Raw genomic sequence first — 22700 nt, 5'->3', positions numbered from 1 at the left:
AAGGAGGGGAAGGGAGTGTGCCGAGAGAAGGAGGGGAAGGGAGTGTGTAGAGAAAAGGAGAGGAGGGGTGTGTGCAGAGAGAATGAGAGGAAGGGGAGGGGTGTGTGCAGAGAGAAGGAGGGGAAGGGTGTGTGCAGAGAGAAGGAGGAGAAAGGAGTGTGTAGAGAGAAGGGGGAAGGGAGTGTGCAGAGAGAATGAGAGGAAGGGTGTGTGCCTAGAGAAGGAGGGGAAGGGTGTGTGCAGAGAGAAGGAGGGGAAGGGTGTGTGCAGAGAGAAGGAGGGGAAGGGAGTGTGCAGAGAGAAGGGGGGAAGGGAGTGTGCAGAGAGGAGGGGAAGGGAGTGTGCAGAGAGGAGGGGAAGGGAGTGTGCCAAGAGAAGTAGGGGAAGGGAGTGTGTAGAGAAAAGGAGAGGAGGGGTGTGTGCAGAGAGAATGAGAGGAAGGAGGGGAGGGGTGTGTGCAGAGAGAAGGAGGGGAAGGGTGTGTGCAGAGAGAAGGAGGGGAAAGGAGTGTGTAGAGAGAAGGAGGGGAAGGGAGTGTGCAGAGAGAATGAGAGGAAGGGTGTGTGCTGAGTGAAGGAGGGGAAGGGTGTGTGCAGAGTGAAGGAGGGGAAGGGTGTGTGCAGAGAGCAGGAGGGGAAGGGAAGGGAGTGTGCAGAGAGAAGGAGGGGAAGGGAGTGTGCAGAGAGAAGGAGGGGAAGGGTGTGTGCCTAGAGAAGGAGGGGAAGGGTGTGTGCAGAGAGAAGGAGGGGGAAGGGAGTGTGCAGAGAGAAGGAGGGGAAGGGTGTGTGCAGAGAGAAGGAGGGGAAGGGAGTGTGCAGAGAGAAGGGGGGAAGGGAGTGTGCAGAGAGGAGGGGAAGGGAGTGTGCAGAGAGGAGGGGAAGGGAGTGTGCCAAGAGAAGTAGGGGAAGGGAGTGTGTAGAGAAAAGGAGAGGAGGGGTGTGTGCAGAGAGAATGAGAGGAAGGAGGGGAGGGGTGTGTGCAGAGAGAAGGAGGGGAAGGGTGTGTGCAGAGAGAAGGAGGGGAAAGGAGTGTGTAGAGAGAAGGAGGGGAAGGGAGTGTGCAGAGAGAATGAGAGGAAGGGTGTGTGCTGAGTGAAGGAGGGGAAGGGTGTGTGCAGAGTGAAGGAGGGGAAGGGTGTGTGCAGAGAGCAGGAGGGGAAGGGAAGGGAGTGTGCAGAGAGAAGGAGGGGAAGGGAGTGTGCAGAGAGAAGGAGGGGAAGGGTGTGTGCCTAGAGAAGGAGGGGAAGGGTGTGTGCAGAGAGAAGGAGGGGAAGGGAGTGTGCAGAGAGAAGGAGGGGAAGGGAGTGTGCAGAGAGGAGGGGAAGGGAGTGTGCTGAGAGAAGGAGGGGAAGGGAGTGTGTAGAGAGAAGGAGGGAAGGGTGTGTGCCTAGAGAAGGAGGGGAAGGGTGTGTGCAGAGAGAAGGAGGGGAAGGGAGTGTGCAGAGAGAAGGAGGGGGAAGGGAGTGTGCAGAGAGGAGGGGAAGGGAGTGTGCCGAGAGAAGGAGGGGAAGGGAGTGTGTAGAGAGAAGGAGGGGAAAGGGAGTGTGCAGCGAGAAGTTAGGGGGAAGAAAGAAAAGAGAACAAGGGATAAAGAGAGCTGGAGAAAGAGTGAACGATGGTGGGAGGGGGTGAGAGAGAGTGAAAGATGGTGTGAGGGGTTGAGAGAGAGTGAAAGATGGTGGGAGGGGTGAGAGAGAGTGACAGATGGTGGGAGGGGGTGAGAGAGTTTGAAAGAGAGATATCAAATCATTTGCAGCAGGATGTGAGTGCTGAAGCTAGTTGTGTGGATCAAAGAACAAAGGAATTCACTCAGACATGATTGAATGGAAGGAGGCCAAGCAAACCTGTTTCAATTACTGCAATGAGGGATATTCAGGAGCCGGGTTGGGGCCGAGACTGAGACTCTGGGAAATGGCCCTGGGGGAAATCTCAGGCCACAGAGAAGAGGAGGTATCACCACTCACTGCACAGACCTGATAGGCTATACATCTAATCGATCACCAGCACTATGGAGCTCAGCCAATCATAACTGACAGGGGCAAGCAGGAGCGGGCTGAGAGTGTGACATACCGTGTTTTCTTAGAGTGCATCATACTGGGGCTCCCAGTGGTTTTGTCACCAGCAAGTCACCTCAATGAAATGATTCAATCAAGGGGCTTACAAAGACAAGTTGGATGTCAGGAAATGAAACAGACGATGGGAAGCAGCTATCGTATAAACAAGGATCTCTGCAGGACAATACATACAGGTAATCAAATCTTAATAATGTCATTTCAGAGTAAAACTAGTGCTGTAGCAAATATCACATTACAGGGAAGTCTTTTCAGAGGAATGATGGTGACTTCCTGAAGGTGACAGGAAGATGTCAATGTTGGTCATGTTATCAGTGTGAAATGTTCTCTGCACTCTGCAGTCACATTTACATTCTGTCTGTCTCAGTCATCACTCATCACTCACAGCTATGAAATCCATTGTCCATTCCACAACAAAAATAACAGAAATTACACTATTGGTGATTTTAACTTTTTGGCATGAGTTGAATTCAATTGTCCTTTACAGATAAATGGCCTGTTACAATGTTATACTATACTTTTAATATCATCTAAGTTTCCTCACTTGTAAATCAACATCCTCAAAGTATTCATATGTAGTCAATGCATTCGTATTTACATTTCCTGGTTTGTGCTATAATCTCCATGGTGATGGAGAATTCTTGCAGAAGAACATAATGCAATGTGTGAGTATTACCAGGGGCATGTCAGTTATCCTCCATCACTGTGACTGTCCAGAGGGGTCTGGAGAGAAGGACTGGAAGCTACTCACAGTAAGGTCCCCCATCCTATAGTCAGCTAGCAGCGTATTTTCTCCATTAGCTCTGGTGTGTGCCGAAGACACTGGGCCGAGCTGCAGTCATGAAGTAGCAGAGAAAATATTCAGCGAGGACAGACAGTGGACTGATAATGATGCTACCCTTTCTCTTCTCTTAGCCGGATCCTAGAGGCCTCCGCTATAATCCTTTCTCTTTCTCTCTTTCTCTCTTTCTCTCTCTCTCTCTCTCTCCCTCTCTCTCTCCTCTCTCACCTTCTCTCTTGCTCTCTCTCTCTCACTTTATCTCTCTCACTCTCCTCTGTGTCTCTCTCCTCTTTCTCACCTCCTCTCTTGCTCTCTCTCTCCTCCCCTCACTTTCTCCCCCTCCGTCTGCGTCTGATGTGGAGTACCACAAACGACATCAGACCAGGCTTCCAGCTCATTATAAGACTCCACCAGTATCTGCTACAGTTTAGACTACCATGGTGATTAAAAGAATTATCTCCTCATTTATGTCCGGAGGTTTCCAGTCTACTTTAAAACTTTTAGCTCCACCATCATCGAACCACGATCGTGGTTACAAGATCAAAGTTAAGATAACTATTCGCTCATATCAACCTGACTTGTGTGGTTCTACTACAGGCCACTGAAATACATACTTAGGACGCACCCTATTCCCTACTGATGTAGGTTCTTAATTGGAGCCAGTTCGCTAAAGTAACAGGAAATGGGAATTATTACGTGGATTATAATTGATTTACATTTTCGTAGGGGTCAATACATTTTTTGTAAGGGGAAATCAAGTCTTACATTTCAGAAGACTTTTTAAAACTCAAATATCTAAAGTTCGCCTGCAACAGGGTGATCGAATTAAGATCCTACATCTGTATATAGTGTACTATTTTTTGGGCCCATAGGGTAGTAGTGCACTACATAGGGAATAGGGTGCCATTTCAGGCACAACCATAGTTCCCATGTCCTCAGGGTATGATTGTGGCGCAATCCTAAATGTTATTTTAACTAGGCAAGTCAGTTAAGAACAAATTCTTATTTACAATGACGGCCTACCGGGGAACAGTGGGTAAACTGCCTTGTTCAGGGGCAGAACGACAGATGTTCATCTTGTCAGCAAGGGAATTCGATCCAGCAACCTTTCGGTTACGGGCCTAATGCTCTAAAGCTCTAACCACTAGGCTACCTGCCACCCCTGAACTGAGAGGTGATAAAATACTGATTTCAAGAAGAGCCAAAGTTCAAATTCTTTATTAAAACAACCCTGTTTTGGAGGCCTGCTAATTGCCATCTTAAACAGTTACCATAATCCATAGTAGTGGAATAGAGCGAGTCTAAACTACTCTAACTCGCAACGCTACTCCGGACTATCCTGTCAGAAAGCGGAATTAATTCCAAGTACAGCACGGGTCAGTAGTTATTTTTTTATATTTTGATATTCAATTCTGTGATCTGTCCTTTTTATGTCTTTTGGCATCAGCAGGGCTACAAGGATAAGACATTTCAACAAACGTACTGTAGCGGTGTTTACTGTGCTTGGTATCGGGCCAGAATGAGTGAGAATCTTCCCCTATCCTGGACCATATGCAGTCAGTGAGTCATCCAACAAGATCTCAAAGTCGCACGTCAGAATTAAGACAAACGTCACATTTTTTTGAAGTTGTTCCAAATGTCAAATTTCAAAGTATTGTTCCAATGTTTAGGCATTAACAGTGGTGTAAAGTACTTAAGTAAAAATACTTCAAATTACTACTTGAGCAGTTTTTTTTTGGTATCGGTACTTTTACTACTGATATTTTTGACAACTTTTACTTCGCCACATTTCTAAAGAAAATAATATCATTTTTACATTTGACATTTTCCCTGGCACCTAAAAATACTCGTTACATTTTGAATGCTTAGCAGGACAGGAAAATGGTCCAATTCATGCACTTATTAACCGAACACCCCTGGTCATCCCTACTGCCTCTGATCTGGAGGACTCACTAAACACAAACGCTTCATTTGTAAATCATGTCTGAGTGTTGGAATGTGCCCCTGGCTATCTGTAAATCATGTCTGAGTGTTGGAATGTGCCCCTGGCTATCTGTAAATCATGTCTGAGTGTTGGAATGTGCCCCTGGCTATCTGTAAATCATGTCTGAGTGTTGGAATGTGCCCCTGGCTATCTGTAAATCATGTCTGAGTGTTGGAATGTGCCCCTGGCTATCTGTAAATAATGTCTTAGTGTTGGAGTGTGCCCCTGGCTATCTGTAAATCATGTCTGAGTATTGGAATGTGCCCCTGGCTATCTGTAAATCATGTCTGAGTGTTGGAATGTGCCCCTGGCTATCTGTAAATAATGTCTTAGTGTTGGAGTGTGCCCCTGGCTATCTGTAAATCATGTCTGAGTATTGGAATGTGCCCCTGGCTATCTGTAAATCATGTCTGAGTGTTGGAATGTGCCCCTGGCTATCTGTAAATCTTGTCTGAGTGTTGGAGTGTGCCCCTGGCTATCTGTAAATCATGTCTGAGTGTTGGAGTGTACCCCTGGCTATCTGGTTTGCTTAATAAAAAAAGGAATTTGAAATTATTTATACTTGTACTTTTGATACGTAAGTATATTTTAGCAACTAAATCTACTTTTGATACGTAAGTATATTTTAGCAAATAAATCTACTTTTGATACGTAAGTATATTTTAGCAACTAAATCTACTTTTGATACTTAAGTATATTTAAAACCAAATACTTTTAGACTTTTACTCAAGTAGTATTTTACTTGGTGACTCACTTTTACTTCGGCTTAAAGCCTTAAAAGGTTTCAAATAAAAATATAACAAATGTCAATGCCTTAGCAAAAACAAAGCCTACTTGAAGTTAACAGCGCTCACTGTTTCCCCTAGTGGGAGGTTTCCACGTCATCTCCTGACGTCCTCGACATGGATGGACGTCGAATCCTGACTTGTATCACAGGTGATCTGGCTGGATTAATCAATAGCATTTATTTCATCACTGCTGCTAATTCCATGGACCTCACATTCACTTAGGAGTGCACACACACACACACACACACACACACACACACATACACACACACACACACACACACACACACACACACAGAGAGAAGATGCTGTGAATCAGGATGTCGCGAGGGAAAGAAAGAGAACACTAATTAATTTCTCTCAATAAAATGATGTTTTAAAAAAAAATCTCTGGTGTATTATCTGTTGAATAATGAGAACCCTTTCAAATAAACATGATTAACAGGAGAGATGATACAGGGAACGACGATTGCCTCTCATTGAAACCATGAAGTTCAAGGCCGACCGCAGCATCGTATGCAGAAAAAAGGATCCCCCATTACAGTGAAAGGAAAAATGTCAATCTTCATGTAAAGAAATATTCATTTTGAAGACAATCACCAGGTGTATATTCCTTGAACCGATTATTTTGAAATCGCACGCAGGAGGCCATTAGGATAATGGCAGCCTGCAGTACCCCGGGTTGGCCTTTAACTTGAGATACTCAATGAGAGGGGGCAGCACTGAGCTAGAATGCAAAGTCACTTCCTGGAGTAGCTCCAACTGAGCTTGTTGAGGCTACAGAAAATTAGCCTGTTTCAACGTCCGGGAAAATAAGTATTTTCAACTTTCATTCAGAACCGAAAATTAACCTGATTTCAAAGTCTGTCAAATATGCCTTTTCAACGTCCTGGAAAATATGTATTTTAAACGTACTGAAAATGCCTAGGGAGGCAGAATGGCAATGACCGGCCCTGCAGGCGAGATTGAGAGAGAGAGGTAGAGGAGAGAGAGAACTCAGAGCTGGCACTGGCAGACACCTCTGTTTGGCTGAGAGCAGAGAGACTCATGGGAGAAGTCACAAACAAGGCCTGCCATGCAGATGACTTTCTAACACCCTAGCTTGTCTCTGTCTGTCTGTCTGTCTGCCTGTCTGTCTGTCTGTCTGTCTGTCTCTCTCGCTCTCTCTCTCCTCATTAACACCTCAGGCAGCACAGTTAATAGAGTATCTGATGTGTACTATTGTTTCTTACTGCTGTAAACTAATGAACAGTTGATCGTATCTGAGCAGAACTACTACCCTGACCTGTCCTCAGCACCACATGTTAAAACGGCTGTGGTGCTATCAACATGCTATACTAATACTAGCCTATATTTAATTCCGGTAGCATTTATTTTATGGTACATAAATTACTGAAGGTATTTATTAATACATTTAATGAATTGTGTGATAATCTACGTATTACTTGTTTCTTTCGTTGCGATTAATTGAATCCATTTAATTAAATTATTTGAAATCTCACTGTAACTCTTAGACGGCCTCTCAAACGGTACCATAATCCCTGTATAGCGCATTATGAGACTCTTCTGAGGCCTCTACGTAGACTGTTCCACAACCTTTTAGAGGGCCTCAGCCTCGGTTAAAAACAGAGTATTTTGGGAGGGTATCAGTTCTCCATGAAATCCTAACCACTAGAAAGTACTGTCTATGTCTGTCTGTGACTCAGCCACAGCAGTGGCACTGTTGCTCCAATCAGTGAAAGGCCTTTTGGATATAGGATCACATGTTTTCACTTCTGAGGTGGAGAGGAAGGTAGGGAATGAAGTGTGCCACAAGGGCATCTCTCTCTCTCTCTGGCTACCCCCTTCTCTCTCTCTGCCTCTCTCTCTCTCTCTGTCTCTCTCTCTGCCTCTCTCTCTCTCTCTGTCTCTCTCTCTGCCTCTCTCTCTCTCTGGCTACCCCCTTCTCTCTCTCTTGCTCTCTCTCTCTCTCTGGATACCCCCCTTCTTTCTCTCTCTCTCTCTCTCTCTCTCTCTCTCTCTCTCTCTCTTGCTCTCTGTCTCTCCACCTCTCCACCTCTCACTCTCTCTCTCTCTCCACCTCTCACTCACTCTCTCTCTCCCTCTCTCTCTTTCTCGCTCTCTCTCTCTCTTGCTCTCTGTCTCTCTCTCTCCACCTCTCACTCTCTCTCTGTCTCTCTCTCTCTCTCTTGCTCTCTGTCTCTCTCTCTCTTCACCTCTCACTCTCTCTCTCTCTCTCTCTCTCTCTCTCTCTCTCTCTTTCTTTCTCTCTTTTTCTCTCTCTCGCTCTGCCGGGGTGTGGAGGGAGTGAGTGAGGACTCAGTGTCCTGTGTCCGCCCTGGTGATGAGATGCTGGCTGTGTTCCTGTCTGTCTGGGCAGTGACTCCACATGACTGACTTTAGCCTTGTGCTCATTTCTTCTCCTCTTGCATGAAAGCAGTTCTTCTCAGATTTGGAAAAAATATATTGCTGCTGAGTCTGCCTCTTAAACACACAGTGGCTCTGTTCGCCTCTGTGACGCCATGAAGGTGAATAACTCAAATCACATTATCTATACAGTGTGATTTCAACATTAAAATGTTTTTTTTTACTCCGGGATAAAATTGCTTTCATTCTGACATTATTTGAAATTGTTTTTCCTTGTGCTTCAGAGTGAAAAACGTATGAATAGCACCTTAAGTAGTTCTTCCAGACGAAAGGATTTCACATTGGTCTGTAGTTCCACTCAGCAAGTTCCATCTATGGAACTGTATGGATGAAGCAAACATTCAAATTGAAAACTGCCCATTTATGAATCGAATTTGTTTCGCATGTACAGTAAATGCCCACCTCTCACAGGAAATCCACTTGAAATGTTTAGATTGCGGGAAAAATGGCAAATACTTCAACCATGTTTCTTTATTCGTCATTGTGACTGCAATTTTCAAGGAAATACTTTTTTGTTTGACCAATTCCATTCCTACAATCACTATTTACAGTATTATTACACGTACACTAGTGAGAAATGCATTGAAATACCCATGTATAGTATGAGTATGAATTTGCATTACATGGACCATATCCTCCTTACTAGTCCAAACTTCACCTAAGCCAATGTACAGACAGTGTGTGAAAGACAGCCAGCCCCAAGCTCTGGTTGAGTTTCACTGCCCTCCAGATTCCTCCTCATTGAGAAGCCATAATTGTCTCTAATCCTTCAGTGCTAGCCATACCCTCCCAACACCAGACGAATGTTGACCCTATCTCCAAAACAGAACAAAAGTGTTTGAATCAAAAAAAGATGACTAATTTCCAGGGAATCTATTGCCACATCCATTTTTAGCCTCCAAACTTAAACAGACAATGATAAACAATACAAGGAAGGCCGCCTCATAGTTGATATTTAACATTCTATTTTGTATCTTAGTGAGAACGGTTCCTCTGTGACATACACACACATCGCACGCACACACACACACGCACGCGCGCGCAGACACATGCACGCGCGCACGCGCACGCACACACACATCGCACGCACACACACACACACACACATCGCACGCACACACACACACACACACACACACACGCACACACACACACACACATACACACACACACACACACACACACACACACACACACACACACACACACACACACACACACACACACACACACACACACACACACACACACACACACACACACACACACACACACACACACACACACACACACCGTGAGAGGGTGGTGGTCAATACATGCAGGCAGTGTTGAGCCATCCAGGTGTCCGCCAGGCCAGGAGGTCTGGCTGCAGGTATTCTACTCTGCAGTGTCTGAGATTACAGACCTCTAGTATAATGACACCTTATCTTTTGTTCTCATTTTATTCTGTTCTGGATTGATGGCCGAGCTACAATTTAATGCTTTCTTTTGTAAAAAATCCCCACAAAGGACAACTTTGTCCCAACTGAACAGCATGATGGTTGCATTTCTTTAGTCATCTAATTATTCTACGAAATGCTAACAGAAGGCCTGGGGTTTTCAGAAAACCTTTTATGCATTTGAGTGAAAATATGGCTCAAGTTTCCTGGGTTGTAGTTTCAATCGAATAAGGAAGCTGCTCTGATATTGAGGGCTAGCCAAACATACCCATCAGCACATAACCATTGTGAAACAGCGCTTGCAAACAGGAAATGAAAGTGACAGAATAAGGAAATGGTGAAGGTCCATACTGAACCAGGAAATATCAGCTGCTTAATGCGTCATCGTGCAAAGAAGTTCAAAACATCTTGAAAACTTAATGCTGGTAAGTAGACAAGTACTCAGTTTGGCCAAAGTTGTCTAAAATCACATTTAATGACAGAAGCAGGTATGTGGATCCCTACAGGTAAAGTGAAGGCTCAAATAAAAACTCAGTATTGTATATAAGTCCGTAGATCTAGATTTTATGGTACTGTTATTTTATGGTACTGTTATTAGGTTATATTTGGTTATATTTGGTTATACTGTATTAGGTCTCACCATGTGAAGCTATGAAAAGATGTTTGGTACAAGGTCACTCATCAGCTGTAAATATTCCTGATGTCACGAGTCAGTTAGAATGACCAGATGAAAGATAATACGATCCACTACACTATCAGGCAGGGATAGGTGACACCACGCACGCACACAAGCACACGTGCACATGCACACACACATACGCACATGCATACACAGACACCGACTCTCACACACACACACACACTGTACACTTATAATGGGAGCGAGAATCTATTTCTCTAGGTGACCGTGTACAGCCAAGTATTGCAGCGCAGAATCTGTTTTGACTCAAACAACATAATAGCCCAAACTAAAAATAGGCAATATCTGTACAAAATATCTGTACAAAATATCTGTTCAAAATATCTGTCCAGAATATCTGTACAAAATATCTGTACAAAATATATGTACAAAATATATGTACAAAATATCTGTACAAAATATCTGTACAAAATATATGTACAAAATATATGTACAAAATATCTGTACATGCTATAAAACACATCAGAAAGGGTATTGTAGAAGGATGGTGACTATCACAGTAGCAGGGTATTGTAGAAGGATGGTGACTATCATAGTAGCAGGGTACTGTAGAAGGATGGTGACTATCATAGTAGCATGGTATTGTAGAAGGATGGTGACTATCATAGTAGCAGGGTACTGTAGAATGATGGTGACTATCATAGTAGCATGGTAATGTAGAAGGATGGTGACTATCATAGTAGCAGGGTACTGTAGAAGGATGGTGACTATCATAGTAGCATGGTATTGTAGAAGGATGGTGACTATCATAGTAGCAGGGTACTGTAGAAGCATGTGGTGACTATCATAGTAGCAGGGTATTGTAGAAGGATGGTGACTATCATAGTAGCATGGTACTGTAGAAGGATGGTGACTATCATAGTAGCAGGGTACTGTAGAAGGATGGTGACTATCATAGTAGCAGGGTATTGTAGAAGGATGGTGACTATCATAGTAGCATGGTACTGTAGAAGGATGGTGACTATCATAGTAGCAGGATATTGTAGAAGGATGGTGACTATCATAGTAGCAGGGTACTGTAGAAGGATGGTGACTATCATAGTAGCAGGGTATTGTAGAAGGATGGTGACTATCATAGTAGCATGGTACTGTAGAAGGATGGTGACTATCATAGTAGCAGGGTATTGTAGAAGCATGTGGTGACTATCATAGTAGCAGGGTATTGTAGAAGGATGGTGACTATCATAGTAGCAGGGTATTGTAGAAGGATGGTGACTATCATAGTAGCAGGGTATTGTAGAAGGATGGTGACTATCATAGTAGCATGGTACTGTAGATGGATGGTGACTATCATAGTAGCAGGGTATTGTAGAAGCATGTGGTGACTATCATAGTAGCATGGTATCGTAGAAGGATGGTGACTATCATAGTAGCAGGGTATTGTAGAAGCATGTGGTGACTATCATAGTAGCAGGGTATTGTAGAAGGATGGTGACTATCATAGTAGCAGGGTATTGTAGAAGGATGGTGACTATCATAGTAGCATGGTACTGTAGAAGGATGGTGACTATCATAGTAGCAGGGTATTGTAGAAGCATGTGGTGACTATCATAGTAGCATGGTACTGTAGAAGGATGGTGACTATCATAGTAGCATGGTACTGTAGAAGGATGGTGACTATCATAGTAGCAGGGTATTGTAGAAGCATGTGGTGACTATCATAGTAGCATGGTACTGTAGAAGGATGGTGACTATCATAGTAGCAGGGTATTGTAGAAGCATGTGGTGACTATCATAGTAGCAGGGTATTGTAGAAGGATGGTGACTATCATAGTAGCATGGTACTGTAGAAGGATGGTGACTATCATAGTAGCAGGGTATTGTAGAAGCATGTGGTGACTATCATAGTAGCAGGGTATTGTAGAAGGATGGTGACTATCATAGTAGCATGGTACTGTAGAAGGATGGTGACTATCATAGTAGCAGGGTATTGTAGAAGGATGGTGACTATCATAGTAGCAGGGTACTGTAGAAGGATGGTGACTATCATAGTAGCAGGGTATTGTAGAAGGATGGTGACTATCATAGTAGCATGGTACTGTAGATGGATGGTGACTATCATAGTAGCAGGGTATTGTAGAAGGATGGTGACTATCATAGTAGCAGGGTATTGTAGAAGGATGGTGACTATCATAGTAGCAGGGTACTGTAGAAGGATGGTGACTATCATAGTAGCATGGTACTGTAGATGGATGGTGACTATCATAGTAGCAGGGTATTGTAGAAGCATGTGGTGACTATCATAGTAGCAGGGTATTGTAGAAGGATGGTGACTATCATAGTAGCAGGGTATTGTAGAAGGATGGTGACTATCATAGTAGCATGGTACTGTAGAAGGATGGTGACTATCATAGTAGCAGGGTATTGTAGAAGCATGTGGTGACTATCATAGTAGCAGGGTATTGTAGAAGGATGGTGACTATCATAGTAGCAGGGTATTGTAGAAGGATGGTGACTATCATAGTAGCAGGGTATTGTAGAAGGATGGTGACTATCATAGTAGCAGGGTATTGTAGAAGGATGGTGACTATCATAGTAGCATGGTACTGTAGATGGATGGTGACTATCATAGTAGCAGGGTATTGTAGAAGCATGTGGTGACTATCATAGTAGCAGGGTATTGTAGAAGGATGGTGACTATCATAGTAGCATGGTACTGTAGATGGATGGTGACTATCATAGTAGCATGGTACTGTAGATGGATGGTGACTATCATAGTAGCAGGGTATTGTAGAAGCATGTGGTGACTATCATAGTAGCAGGGTACTGTAGAAGGATGGTGACTATCATAGTAGCATGGTACTGTAGAAGGATGGTGACTATCATAGTAGCAGGGTACTGTAGAAGGATGGTGACTATCATAGTAGCAGGGTATTGTAGAAGCATGTGGTGACTATCATAGTAGCATGGTACTGTAGAAGGATGGTGACTATCATAGTAGCATGGTACTGTAGATGGATGGTGACTATCATAGTAGCATGGTACTGTAGATGGATGGTGACTATCATAGTAGCAGGGTATTGTAGAAGCATGTGGTGACTATCATAGTAGCATGGTACTGTAGAAGGATGGTGACTATCATAGTAGCAGGGTACTGTAGATGGATGGTGACTATCATAGTAGCAGGGTACTGTAGAAGCATGTGGTGACTATCATAGTAGCAGGGTACTGTAGATGGATGGTGACTATCATAGTAGCAGGGTATTGTAGAAGCATGTGGTGACTATCATAGTAGCATGGTACTGTAGAAGGATGGTGACTATCATAGTAGCATGGTACTGTAGAAGGATGGTGACTATCATAGTAGCAGGGTACTGTAGATGGATGGTGACTATCATAGTAGCAGGGTATTGTAGAAGCATGTGGTGACTATCATAGTAGCATGGTACTGTAGAAGGATGGTGACTATCATAGTAGCAGGGTACTGTAGAAGGATGGTGACTATCATAGTAGCAGGGTACTGTAGATGGATGGTGACTATCATAGTAGCATGGTACTGTAGATGGATGGTGACTATCATAGTAGCAGGGTATTGTAGAAGGATGGTGACTATCATAGCAGCAGGGTATTGTAGAAGCATGTGGTGACTATCATAGTAGCATGGTACTGTAGAAGGATGGTGACTATCATAGTAGCAGGGTACTGTAGATGGATGGTGACTATCATAGTAGCAGGGTACTGTAGAAGCATGTGGTGACTATCATAGTAGCAGGGTACTGTAGATGGATGGTGACTATCATAGTAGCAGGGTATTGTAGAAGCATGTGGTGACTATCATAGTAGCATGGTACTGTAGAAGGATGGTGACTATCATAGTAGCATGGTACTGTAGAAGGATGGTGACTATCATAGTAGCAGGGTACTGTAGATGGATGGTGACTATCATAGTAGCAGGGTATTGTAGAAGCATGTGGTGACTATCATAGTAGCATGGTACTGTAGAAGGATGGTGACTATCATAGTAGCAGGGTACTGTAGAAGGATGGTGACTATCATAGTAGCAGGGTACTGTAGAAGGATGGTGACTATCATAGTAGCAGGGTATTGTAGATGGATGGTGACTATCATAGTAGCAGGGTACTGTAGAAGGATGGTGACTATCATAGTAGCAGGGTACTGTAGATGGATGGTGACTATCATAGTAACAGGGTATTGTAGAAGGATGGTGACTATCATAGTAGCATGGTATTGTAGAAGCATGTGGTGACTATCATAGTAGCAGGGTATTGTAGAAGGATGGTGACTATCATAGTAGCATTGTACTGTAGATGGATGGTGACTATCATAGTAGCAGGGTACTGTAGATGGATGGTGACTATCATAGTAGCAGGGTATTGTAGAAGGAGGGTGACAGATGTCCTTCGACACTAGATCGTCTTATTTTTGCATAAGAAAGTAAGCACATCAAGATGCCTTTTTTTAATAAGTGACTCCTTTGTGAATTTCCACCCTCCAAAAACAACCAAAACACAAGCGTACATAGTGAACTGTCGACAAGTACTGCTTTATGTAAATGCATCTTCACATCTCATATTCCCTGCCTTAATCGGGAAGAGTAAAACAAAATGTGGAAAGAGTCAGGCCAGGTCTGCTCTGGGATTTCTTCAGCATAACCCTTCCATTGTCATAAACTAGAAAACCCATATTCAAACTTCAATGTGAAGAATCGAAACCACACAATGAGAAGATTGAATTTTAATCCCCTTTTGTATATACTTTGTATACACATTGAACAAACTTTGAAAAGGGTTTGCACATAAGTACACACAAGGTCTCACACACACACACTGTACATGACTTTATAGAACGATGATCTATTTCTCTAGACGTTCTTTGGTAAAAACTCAAAGTTTTAAAAATGTGGTTTTAAATCGTGTTTTCCCTCAAGACTGCTTGTGTTATATAGAACCAAACGATGACTGGGAGTGTTTTTTTTTCTCTCACTCTGGTGTGAAACACAGTAACAGTGTGTGAAGTTGTCCGAGGACTGTTGTGCTTTTAAAATGGCGTTTCATTTCTTTATTTCTTCTTGCAGGCTTACAGGTATATTGGCTCAGAGTGAGTATCTTATTCATGGATGTCATATTTCTCAAATTTAGTTTGAATAAATTAGGAGTACACATTTTTTTAGTACATTTTGGTGTTGTTCTTTATTCTTTAGTTGTAATAACTTAAATAATGGCTAATTGTTTGCTAGGGACCATATTTTAAAATATGAATATGATGTTTGTATTTTGTTTTGCTGTATAAGCTACTGACCAAAGCATACATTTATTTGATTTTGTTTTGAAACAAGCTTGTTGCATTTCTTAAATAATGAAATAAACTATTATAACATGAATAGTGTATTTGTTAATGGATTCAAAACATTATTATTATTATTATTATTATTATTAATATGATTAATATGAATCTCAAAGATTTCACTTTCACTTCAATTCTCATGTGCATCTTAGAATGAATTCCACTTTAGTATTTACAATCTGTAAACAAAATGTATGCATGTCGAAATCGACACTACTTCTTTATTATCAAATGTGTTCTGTTTGTCACTTAGAGGAATAGTGTATTAATATTAATGTACATTTCACATCTGCAGTAAACTTTTAGACAATGTTTAGACTTTTACCCATCTCCCATTTTCACACTTTGTCTGTTTCCCTAATGTCCTTTATATATAATTTACAACTGCAGTAAATGACCCACTGAATATAGTCCATTTCATGGATTTGAATTACTATTATGGGATACTTTGTTATCATTCATAATCTCCTGGGGGATTCCCACACTTTGTCTTTGTCATCATTGTCATGCAGCCCCAGTTTTGTCTTCTGTGAAATGTTTGTAAATACACACTCAAACCCTGCTAGAGATGCTTAACCTCAAGCTGCTCAAATCAAATCAGTCACATACACAGCAGATGTTATTGCAGGTGTGCAAAATTCTTGTTTAATTTTTTTTTAGCAAGGCAAGTCAGTTAAGAACAAATTCTTATTTTACAATGATAGCCTACCCCAGCCAAACTCTCCTCTAACTCAGACAACACTGGCCCAATGGGACTCCTGATCACAGCCGGTTGTGATAGAGCCTGGGATCGAACCAGGGTCGACAGTGACACCTCTAGCACTGAGATGCAGTGTCTTAGACCACTACGCCACTTGGGAGCCCCTGTAGGGGGTGTGGAAACCCTGTTCACTGGAACACATCAGATTGATTTATCATGTGGTTTTAATGAAGAGGCAATAAGAGGGGCTATATTTAAGCAATAAGGCCCGATGGGGTGTCATATATGGCCAATATACCACAGCTAAGGGCTGTTCTTATACATGACGCAACGCAGTGTGCCTGGATACAGCCCTTAGCGATGCTTTATTGGTCTTATACCACAAACCTCCGAGGTGCCTTATTGCCATTATGAACAGGTTAACAATGGTGTTAGAGAAGTAAACAAGTAGTTTTGCGTCATACCCGTGGTATATTGTCTCATATACCACAGCTTTCAGTCAATCAGCATCCGGGGCTTGAACTACCCGGATTATAATAGTATTTATATTTATGTGGCGTGTTGTGTGCATGTAGAGGCTTAAACCCACAGCACGTAAGTCCCATGTTTAACCCTGTAAACCTCACTTCTAGTAGTGTTAACATTATGAGTATAGAGGGTGCAATATAGAGCCTATAAGCTTTGCCTTCTACAATCTTGAACTCTTCGTTTTTTATCCTGCTGCTACTCGCTGTTTATCTACGCATAGTCACTTTACCCCTACCTACATGTACAAATTACCTGGACTAACCTGTACCCCCACACATTGACTTGGAATTGTGAGTATTTTTAGACGTAAGAAAATGTGTCTATCATCGAAGAGTGATATAGTATACCAACATAGTATACCCATAACATAACTTAGAAATAGCCAAGTCTAATGAACATATAATATTTTGTATTAGACATTGGATAAAATGAAATTGAGAGATTACCATTGTAAGTCGCTCTGGATAAGAGCGTCTGCTAAATGACTTAAATGTAATGTAATGTAAATGACCTTATTGTCTGTAACATACTTGGACTCACACTAAGCCAAACACATACAATCACAGAATCATATATGATGAATATTAGATCATTTCAGATAAAGTGGATAAACGGTTCACTTGTTATTATTGCGTTATAGTTTGCGGCTGGTTAGTGAGGAGCAGGGATGCTTCTGTCCCTTTAAGAACGAGCGGTCTGGGGTGGTGCTTTCCTCCGCAAGGGCTTCTTGATATTAATAGTGTTGGTGTCTTGAAACTGACGTAATGCTTTGAGTCTGAGGTCCTGTCAAGCGATAACATTTCTGATAAAGAACTGAGATCACTGCAAACTAATCCTCCTTTTTTCCATCCAGACTCAGGCGTTTTAAAATATTATACACAGTCACCCTGATTCCACGTGCACAGGCGAGATTTGAAATCGTGTATCCCCTGTAACAAAAAAAATGTATAATAGCCTACCCCGAGATCAACAAACAAACAACACAAAGACGGTTCATGGCTTACGCCAAAGCTCCACCATCTTTTAGACTGCAAAGACTATTGCAATTTAATCAACAGGTAAGGACAAACTGAATCAATGCACGTTACTAGCACAGAGGCGAGCGATTAGATGTGAATCTACAGTAGTACCAGAATGCTGCTCGCTTTTAGCGAATGTTATGTAAGAGCTCAGGGATTTTCATGAATCAGTTGTGAGCTACTTTGCTGTGAAAAAAAAACCCAGCAGTGCTTCTCGGATTTCACATGGCATTTAGGTTTTGTTGGGTCAAACGCATGAGAAATTGAAATTGGCTACTTGCTAGAAGCAGAGGGGGTCACGTATTGAGAAGGAAGAATAACATGAGTTGCAGTAGGTTTGTAGCTTTACTTTCTCCTTGCCGTTTCATTTAATCATTTGATTTCAGGGTGTTGTAGCGTTCGTTTAATTCTTGTAAAAGCGCGACGCATTCTAGATAGGTGTTGGGGACAGAATAGCGATATCTTCTTGACAATATCTACTTTTATGTCTGCACACACACACACACACACACACTGATACTATGAGGGTTTTATTTGGCGCATCGTGTGTTTCTGTTTTCATTGTTCGTAAAGGGAGCGCATGGCAGAGGTTATATTAAGTTACAATGTAGCCTAATTGATTGGATTTCTGAAACTTTTGTATTTATTTCGTAGTGTAATGTTGAAGTTGAATGATTCATGTCGAGAACTGAACAACGTTTAACACTCAATTTGTAAAACTTTCCTTAACTGTGATGTTCGTCAAAAGATAAGAAAACGCGTAGGCATGGCAACACACTTGGGTCTGGAGAATATGTCAACTAACTACAATGAATGAGGCACAGCTAGGTTAGTTAAATTGCAAATTAAAGATATTTCACCAGTAACCCATTTTCTAAACTTTCCACATTGCGGTCGAATTTCTACGTTTTTGGTTGTTAGAATGTCCCAAGTCGTGTTGTGATTTTGTTACAAACAAGTGTAACAAAGTGCTGGGAACTTTATCAATGACGGATCAGTTCATTATTCAAAGTCATTATAAACTCGGTGGTTCGAGCCCTGAATGCTGATTGGCTGACAGCCGTGGTATATCAGACCGTATACCACAGGTATGACAAAACATATATTTTTACTGCTCTAATTACGGTGGTAATCACTTTATAATAGCAACGAGGCACCTCAGGGGTTTGCGCTATATGGCTTATATACCAGGGCTAAGGGCTGTGTCCAAGCACTCCGCGTTGCGTCGAGCTTTAGAGCAGCCCTTAGTTGTGGTACATTGGCCATATACCACACCTCCTCTGGTCTTATTGCTGAAGTATAGCAGGCCACTTGGAAAAGTGAGTCATTTACATATTCCAATCCATGTGGAGGGGATTAGGCTAAATCTCAAACAAGATGACACTGAGGTGCAGTGTGTGTGTGTGTGTGTGTGTGTGTGTGTGTGTGAGTCTGGGGAACTCATAAAGTTTAGACTAGCATGACTGGGCATCTTAATGAAGCAGCTCACTTTGCAGAAACTTAACTTAGCTTTTCATAATGTTGTCATGAAGTGTTATAAAGATAATATATTTCTACCATTGTGATACCTGCTTCGTTGCTTTAGTGAGGTGAGGTAGTTTGGTTTGCTACTCAGCTGTTGGGGCAAAGTGCTGCTTTCAGAGGCATGTAAAACTGTCTTACTAGTAGTGCAGAACAGTTACACTATACCCTCCGGTGTGTGTATGAACTTGATAGATACATTGTAACCATGGACATTGTAGCAAATAACCCCCTAAAGGTCTGGCCTTTTTCAAGGCATAACGTTGTACTTTTAGCCAGTGTTTCTGTCCATCTAAACATACTATTTTTCAGTTTGTAAGAAAATATATTTATTTTATCTGAACACAACTCTAAATCACCAACTTTTCAGCTTCTCTTAGACTTGGTTTGTAGTGACGTTGTTATGACAATTTATTTTTATTTTTCACATGACACAAAATGATCATGTTGGCTCCAGTAGATGCTTGGTTAGTCTTTCCCGTAAACTGCGAAAGCAACCAACCAGCCTACACGGCAACATACGTCAGGAGAAGTCACAGATCCTGTGAAAGCCCTCTTGTCAGTGAACGTTCTTTAATGACGTGGCCAAAGCAAATAAAGGCTTTCCATCATTCGAGGAGGGTAGAGAGTTAAAACATAGTCTCAACAATGTATAACAACAGGCTATTTATTTACTGTATCGGCTACCCGTATGTCTTATGTACCAATTATTTATGTTGTGCATATGAATAACAACTTAATAGTGATAACACACACGTGCATGAATATGATTTATTATACATAATATACATCAAAATATCTGGCCGCTAAAAAATATCCACTTCTCAAAGTCAACTTTGTCCTCACTGTAGCCGTGTACCTACTACCGAATCTGAATGATACACAATGCACTTCACAAACCCTTAATTAAGTTTACACTGGGAAATGTTTTGTCACAATAATCCGCTGATGTGTGAAGCCTCTCTTTAGTCTCATTTTCGAAGACCATTTTAGTTAGGCTTTTTTAGTAATTAGCGAATTATGGAAAAACATCAGTATTCTGTTGTGTTTACTACTCTATACAAGGACGGCTTCGTTCAAAACGGAGACAAAAGATCCAAACAGTTACTTTGATAAGAGCTGTGTGAAGTCTCTGCTGAATTGTGGTAGGTATATTTGAAGTGTAAATTGTTTCCCCATCTGTGAGTTCTTTTTGGGGGGGGGGGGGGCTGCAGGAAATCAGCAATGTATAGGGAAGTAGCTTTATAGCTGACGGATGGATTTGAGTCTCGTCGTCGGTCGGAGAAAGCAGCAATGGGTGGTTTTGTGTTTGTTATACATGCCTTTAGAATTTGCACAACTTCTTCTAGGGTGATTTCTTTTCCCGAATTGCTGTGAGGCCCAGCCTCTCACTTTGCAGTATATCTTTGTACCAGATTCCACATGTAGGTGCTGCTGTATAAATACATTATTAATGAAAATATACATAGTTTGAAGCCTCATGAAATTAAACAGTTATGTAAAATATAAAAATCCTATAGGACATGAGAAACTTAACTAGAGCAGATTAAACACATCCATGTCTCCCTGAAGAATTGTAGACGTCGACGATCCTAATGTAATTTGAGACGTAGGCTATTACAGAAATTAGGTCAAATTGTGATCCGTTTATTGATGAAGATTTAGATTTGTTTTGTCGACTCAGGTACCCTTCGTTACCATACAGCAAAGTTTAGCATTTTTCTGGAGGCGGTTGTATCTCAGTGAAAACACATTGAAATCGAAAATGATCCTTAGACATACTGTATAATATCTGTATAGTCATTTCTGACCGTTGGCTAGGAAACCCCCCTAATATCCATTCACTTAAATAGACAAGAGTACAGGCCTGCTCACATATATTTTCTCACTTTGAATGTTGTTTTTGCTTTTAAAACAAAAAGCGCCCTATGGATGTCATGTTCTGACCTTTATTTCCTTTGTTTTGTCTTTGTTTTAGTTTGGTCAGGGCGTGAGTTGGGGTGGGCAGTCTATGTGTGTTTTTCTATGTTTTTCCATTTCTATGTTTGGCCTGATATGGTTCTCAATCAGAGGCAGCTGTTTATCGTTGTCCCTGATTGAGAACCATATTTAGGTAGCCTGGGTTTCACTGTTGGTTTGTGGGTGTTTGTTTCTGTGTGAGTGTTTGTCGCCACACTGTACTGTTTCGGTTTGGTTATTTCACGTATTCGTTTATTGTTTTTGTATTTCTTAGTGTTCAGTGCTTTTCTTATTAAAATCGTCATGAACACTTACCACGCCGCATCTTGGTCCGATCCTTACTCCTCTTCAGACGAAGAGGAGGAAATCTGCCGTTACAATGGAACACACTGGTCTACTGTGTCTTTAAATATTCAGTTTAATGCTTTTGCAAGTGACTAGACACCTTCTCTGGTGGTTTGATACATGCAACCAGGAGAGGCAGGAAACTTTCGCTTTTCTTTAACCCTCTGACATAATTCATATGTTTACTTTGAGAGGATGGACAGCAGTAATTGGTAGCGTTAAAAAGTGTATTAACACCTCAGAATCACCTTAGCAAACAAATATACTGAACAAAAATAGAAACGCAACATGGAACAATTTTTAAGATTTTACCGCGCTACAGTTCATATAAGGAAATCAGTTAACTTAATCATCTCTGTGCATTCAAATTGCCATCGATAAAATGCAATTGTGTTTGTTGCCCGTAGCTTATACCTGCTCATACCATAACTCCACTGCTACCATGGGGTACTCTGTTCGCAACGTTGACGCCAGCAAACCGCTCACCCACACGACCCCATACATGTGGTCTGCAGGCCGGTTGGACGTATTGCCAATTTCTCTCGAAATTTCTCAATTTCTCTTATGGTAGAGAAATTAACATACACTTCACTGGCCACAGCTCGGGTGGACATTCCTGCAGTCATCATGCCAATTGCACGCTCCCTCAAAACTTGAGGCTCACTAACAGGGATATAAACAAATTTCTGCACAAAATTTGAGAAAAATAAGCTTTTGTGCATATGAAACATTTCTGGGATATTTTATTTCAGCTCATGAGACATGAGACCAACATGTGACTTGTTGCGTTTATATTTTTGTTCAGTATAGTTTTTTCCCAGGTTTGTGGGAAAATGGGTCCAGGGTTAGAGTAGCCTATAATAGTTGTTTGTACACTTTATTCTTTTCTTTTGGTTTGTTTTAAAACGTCTGTCCAACTGTCAGTTGCTGATCCAATACCTGTAATAGTTATTTTATTTCACACAAGTGTTGCATTTAACAGAAACATGTTTTTCATATATTCTGAACAACAGGCTCTTAAAGGGATAGAAAGTGGGCATGGTTCTTGAGGCTAATAGGGATCTGTAATTTATTTATTTAACCTTTATTTAACTAGGCAAGTCAGTTAAGAGCAAATTCTTATTTACAATGACG

General features: G+C 41.8%; 1 protein-coding gene across 6 annotated transcripts in view; it reads left to right on the top strand.

Moving 5' to 3' along the window:
- Nucleotides 1-17496: 17496 nt before the first annotated feature.
- The window catches only part of LOC115125604 (zinc finger transcription factor Trps1-like), a 254130-nt gene continuing 248926 nt past the window's right edge, over nt 17497-22700 (top strand). For 2 of the 6 annotated variants that reach the window (XM_065018017.1, XM_065018012.1), the window contains exon 1: nt 17497-17780. Coding sequence is in view for 1 of the 6 variants with exons in the window: in XM_065018015.1 (XP_064874087.1) it covers nt 18063-18072 (10 nt within the window). In the remaining 5 variants the exon portion in view is untranslated. Of the gene's footprint in view, nt 17781-17887; nt 18077-22700 lie in introns of those variants that run through there. The other 4 variants (XM_065018015.1, XM_065018014.1, XM_065018016.1 and 1 more) reach the window with 2 other exon arrangements.

This window comes from Oncorhynchus nerka, linkage group LG4, assembly GCF_034236695.1.
Source record: "Oncorhynchus nerka isolate Pitt River linkage group LG4, Oner_Uvic_2.0, whole genome shotgun sequence".
Classification (NCBI taxonomy): Eukaryota; Metazoa; Chordata; class Actinopteri; order Salmoniformes; family Salmonidae; genus Oncorhynchus; species Oncorhynchus nerka.
This window is presented reverse-complemented; position numbering and strand designations above follow the sequence as displayed.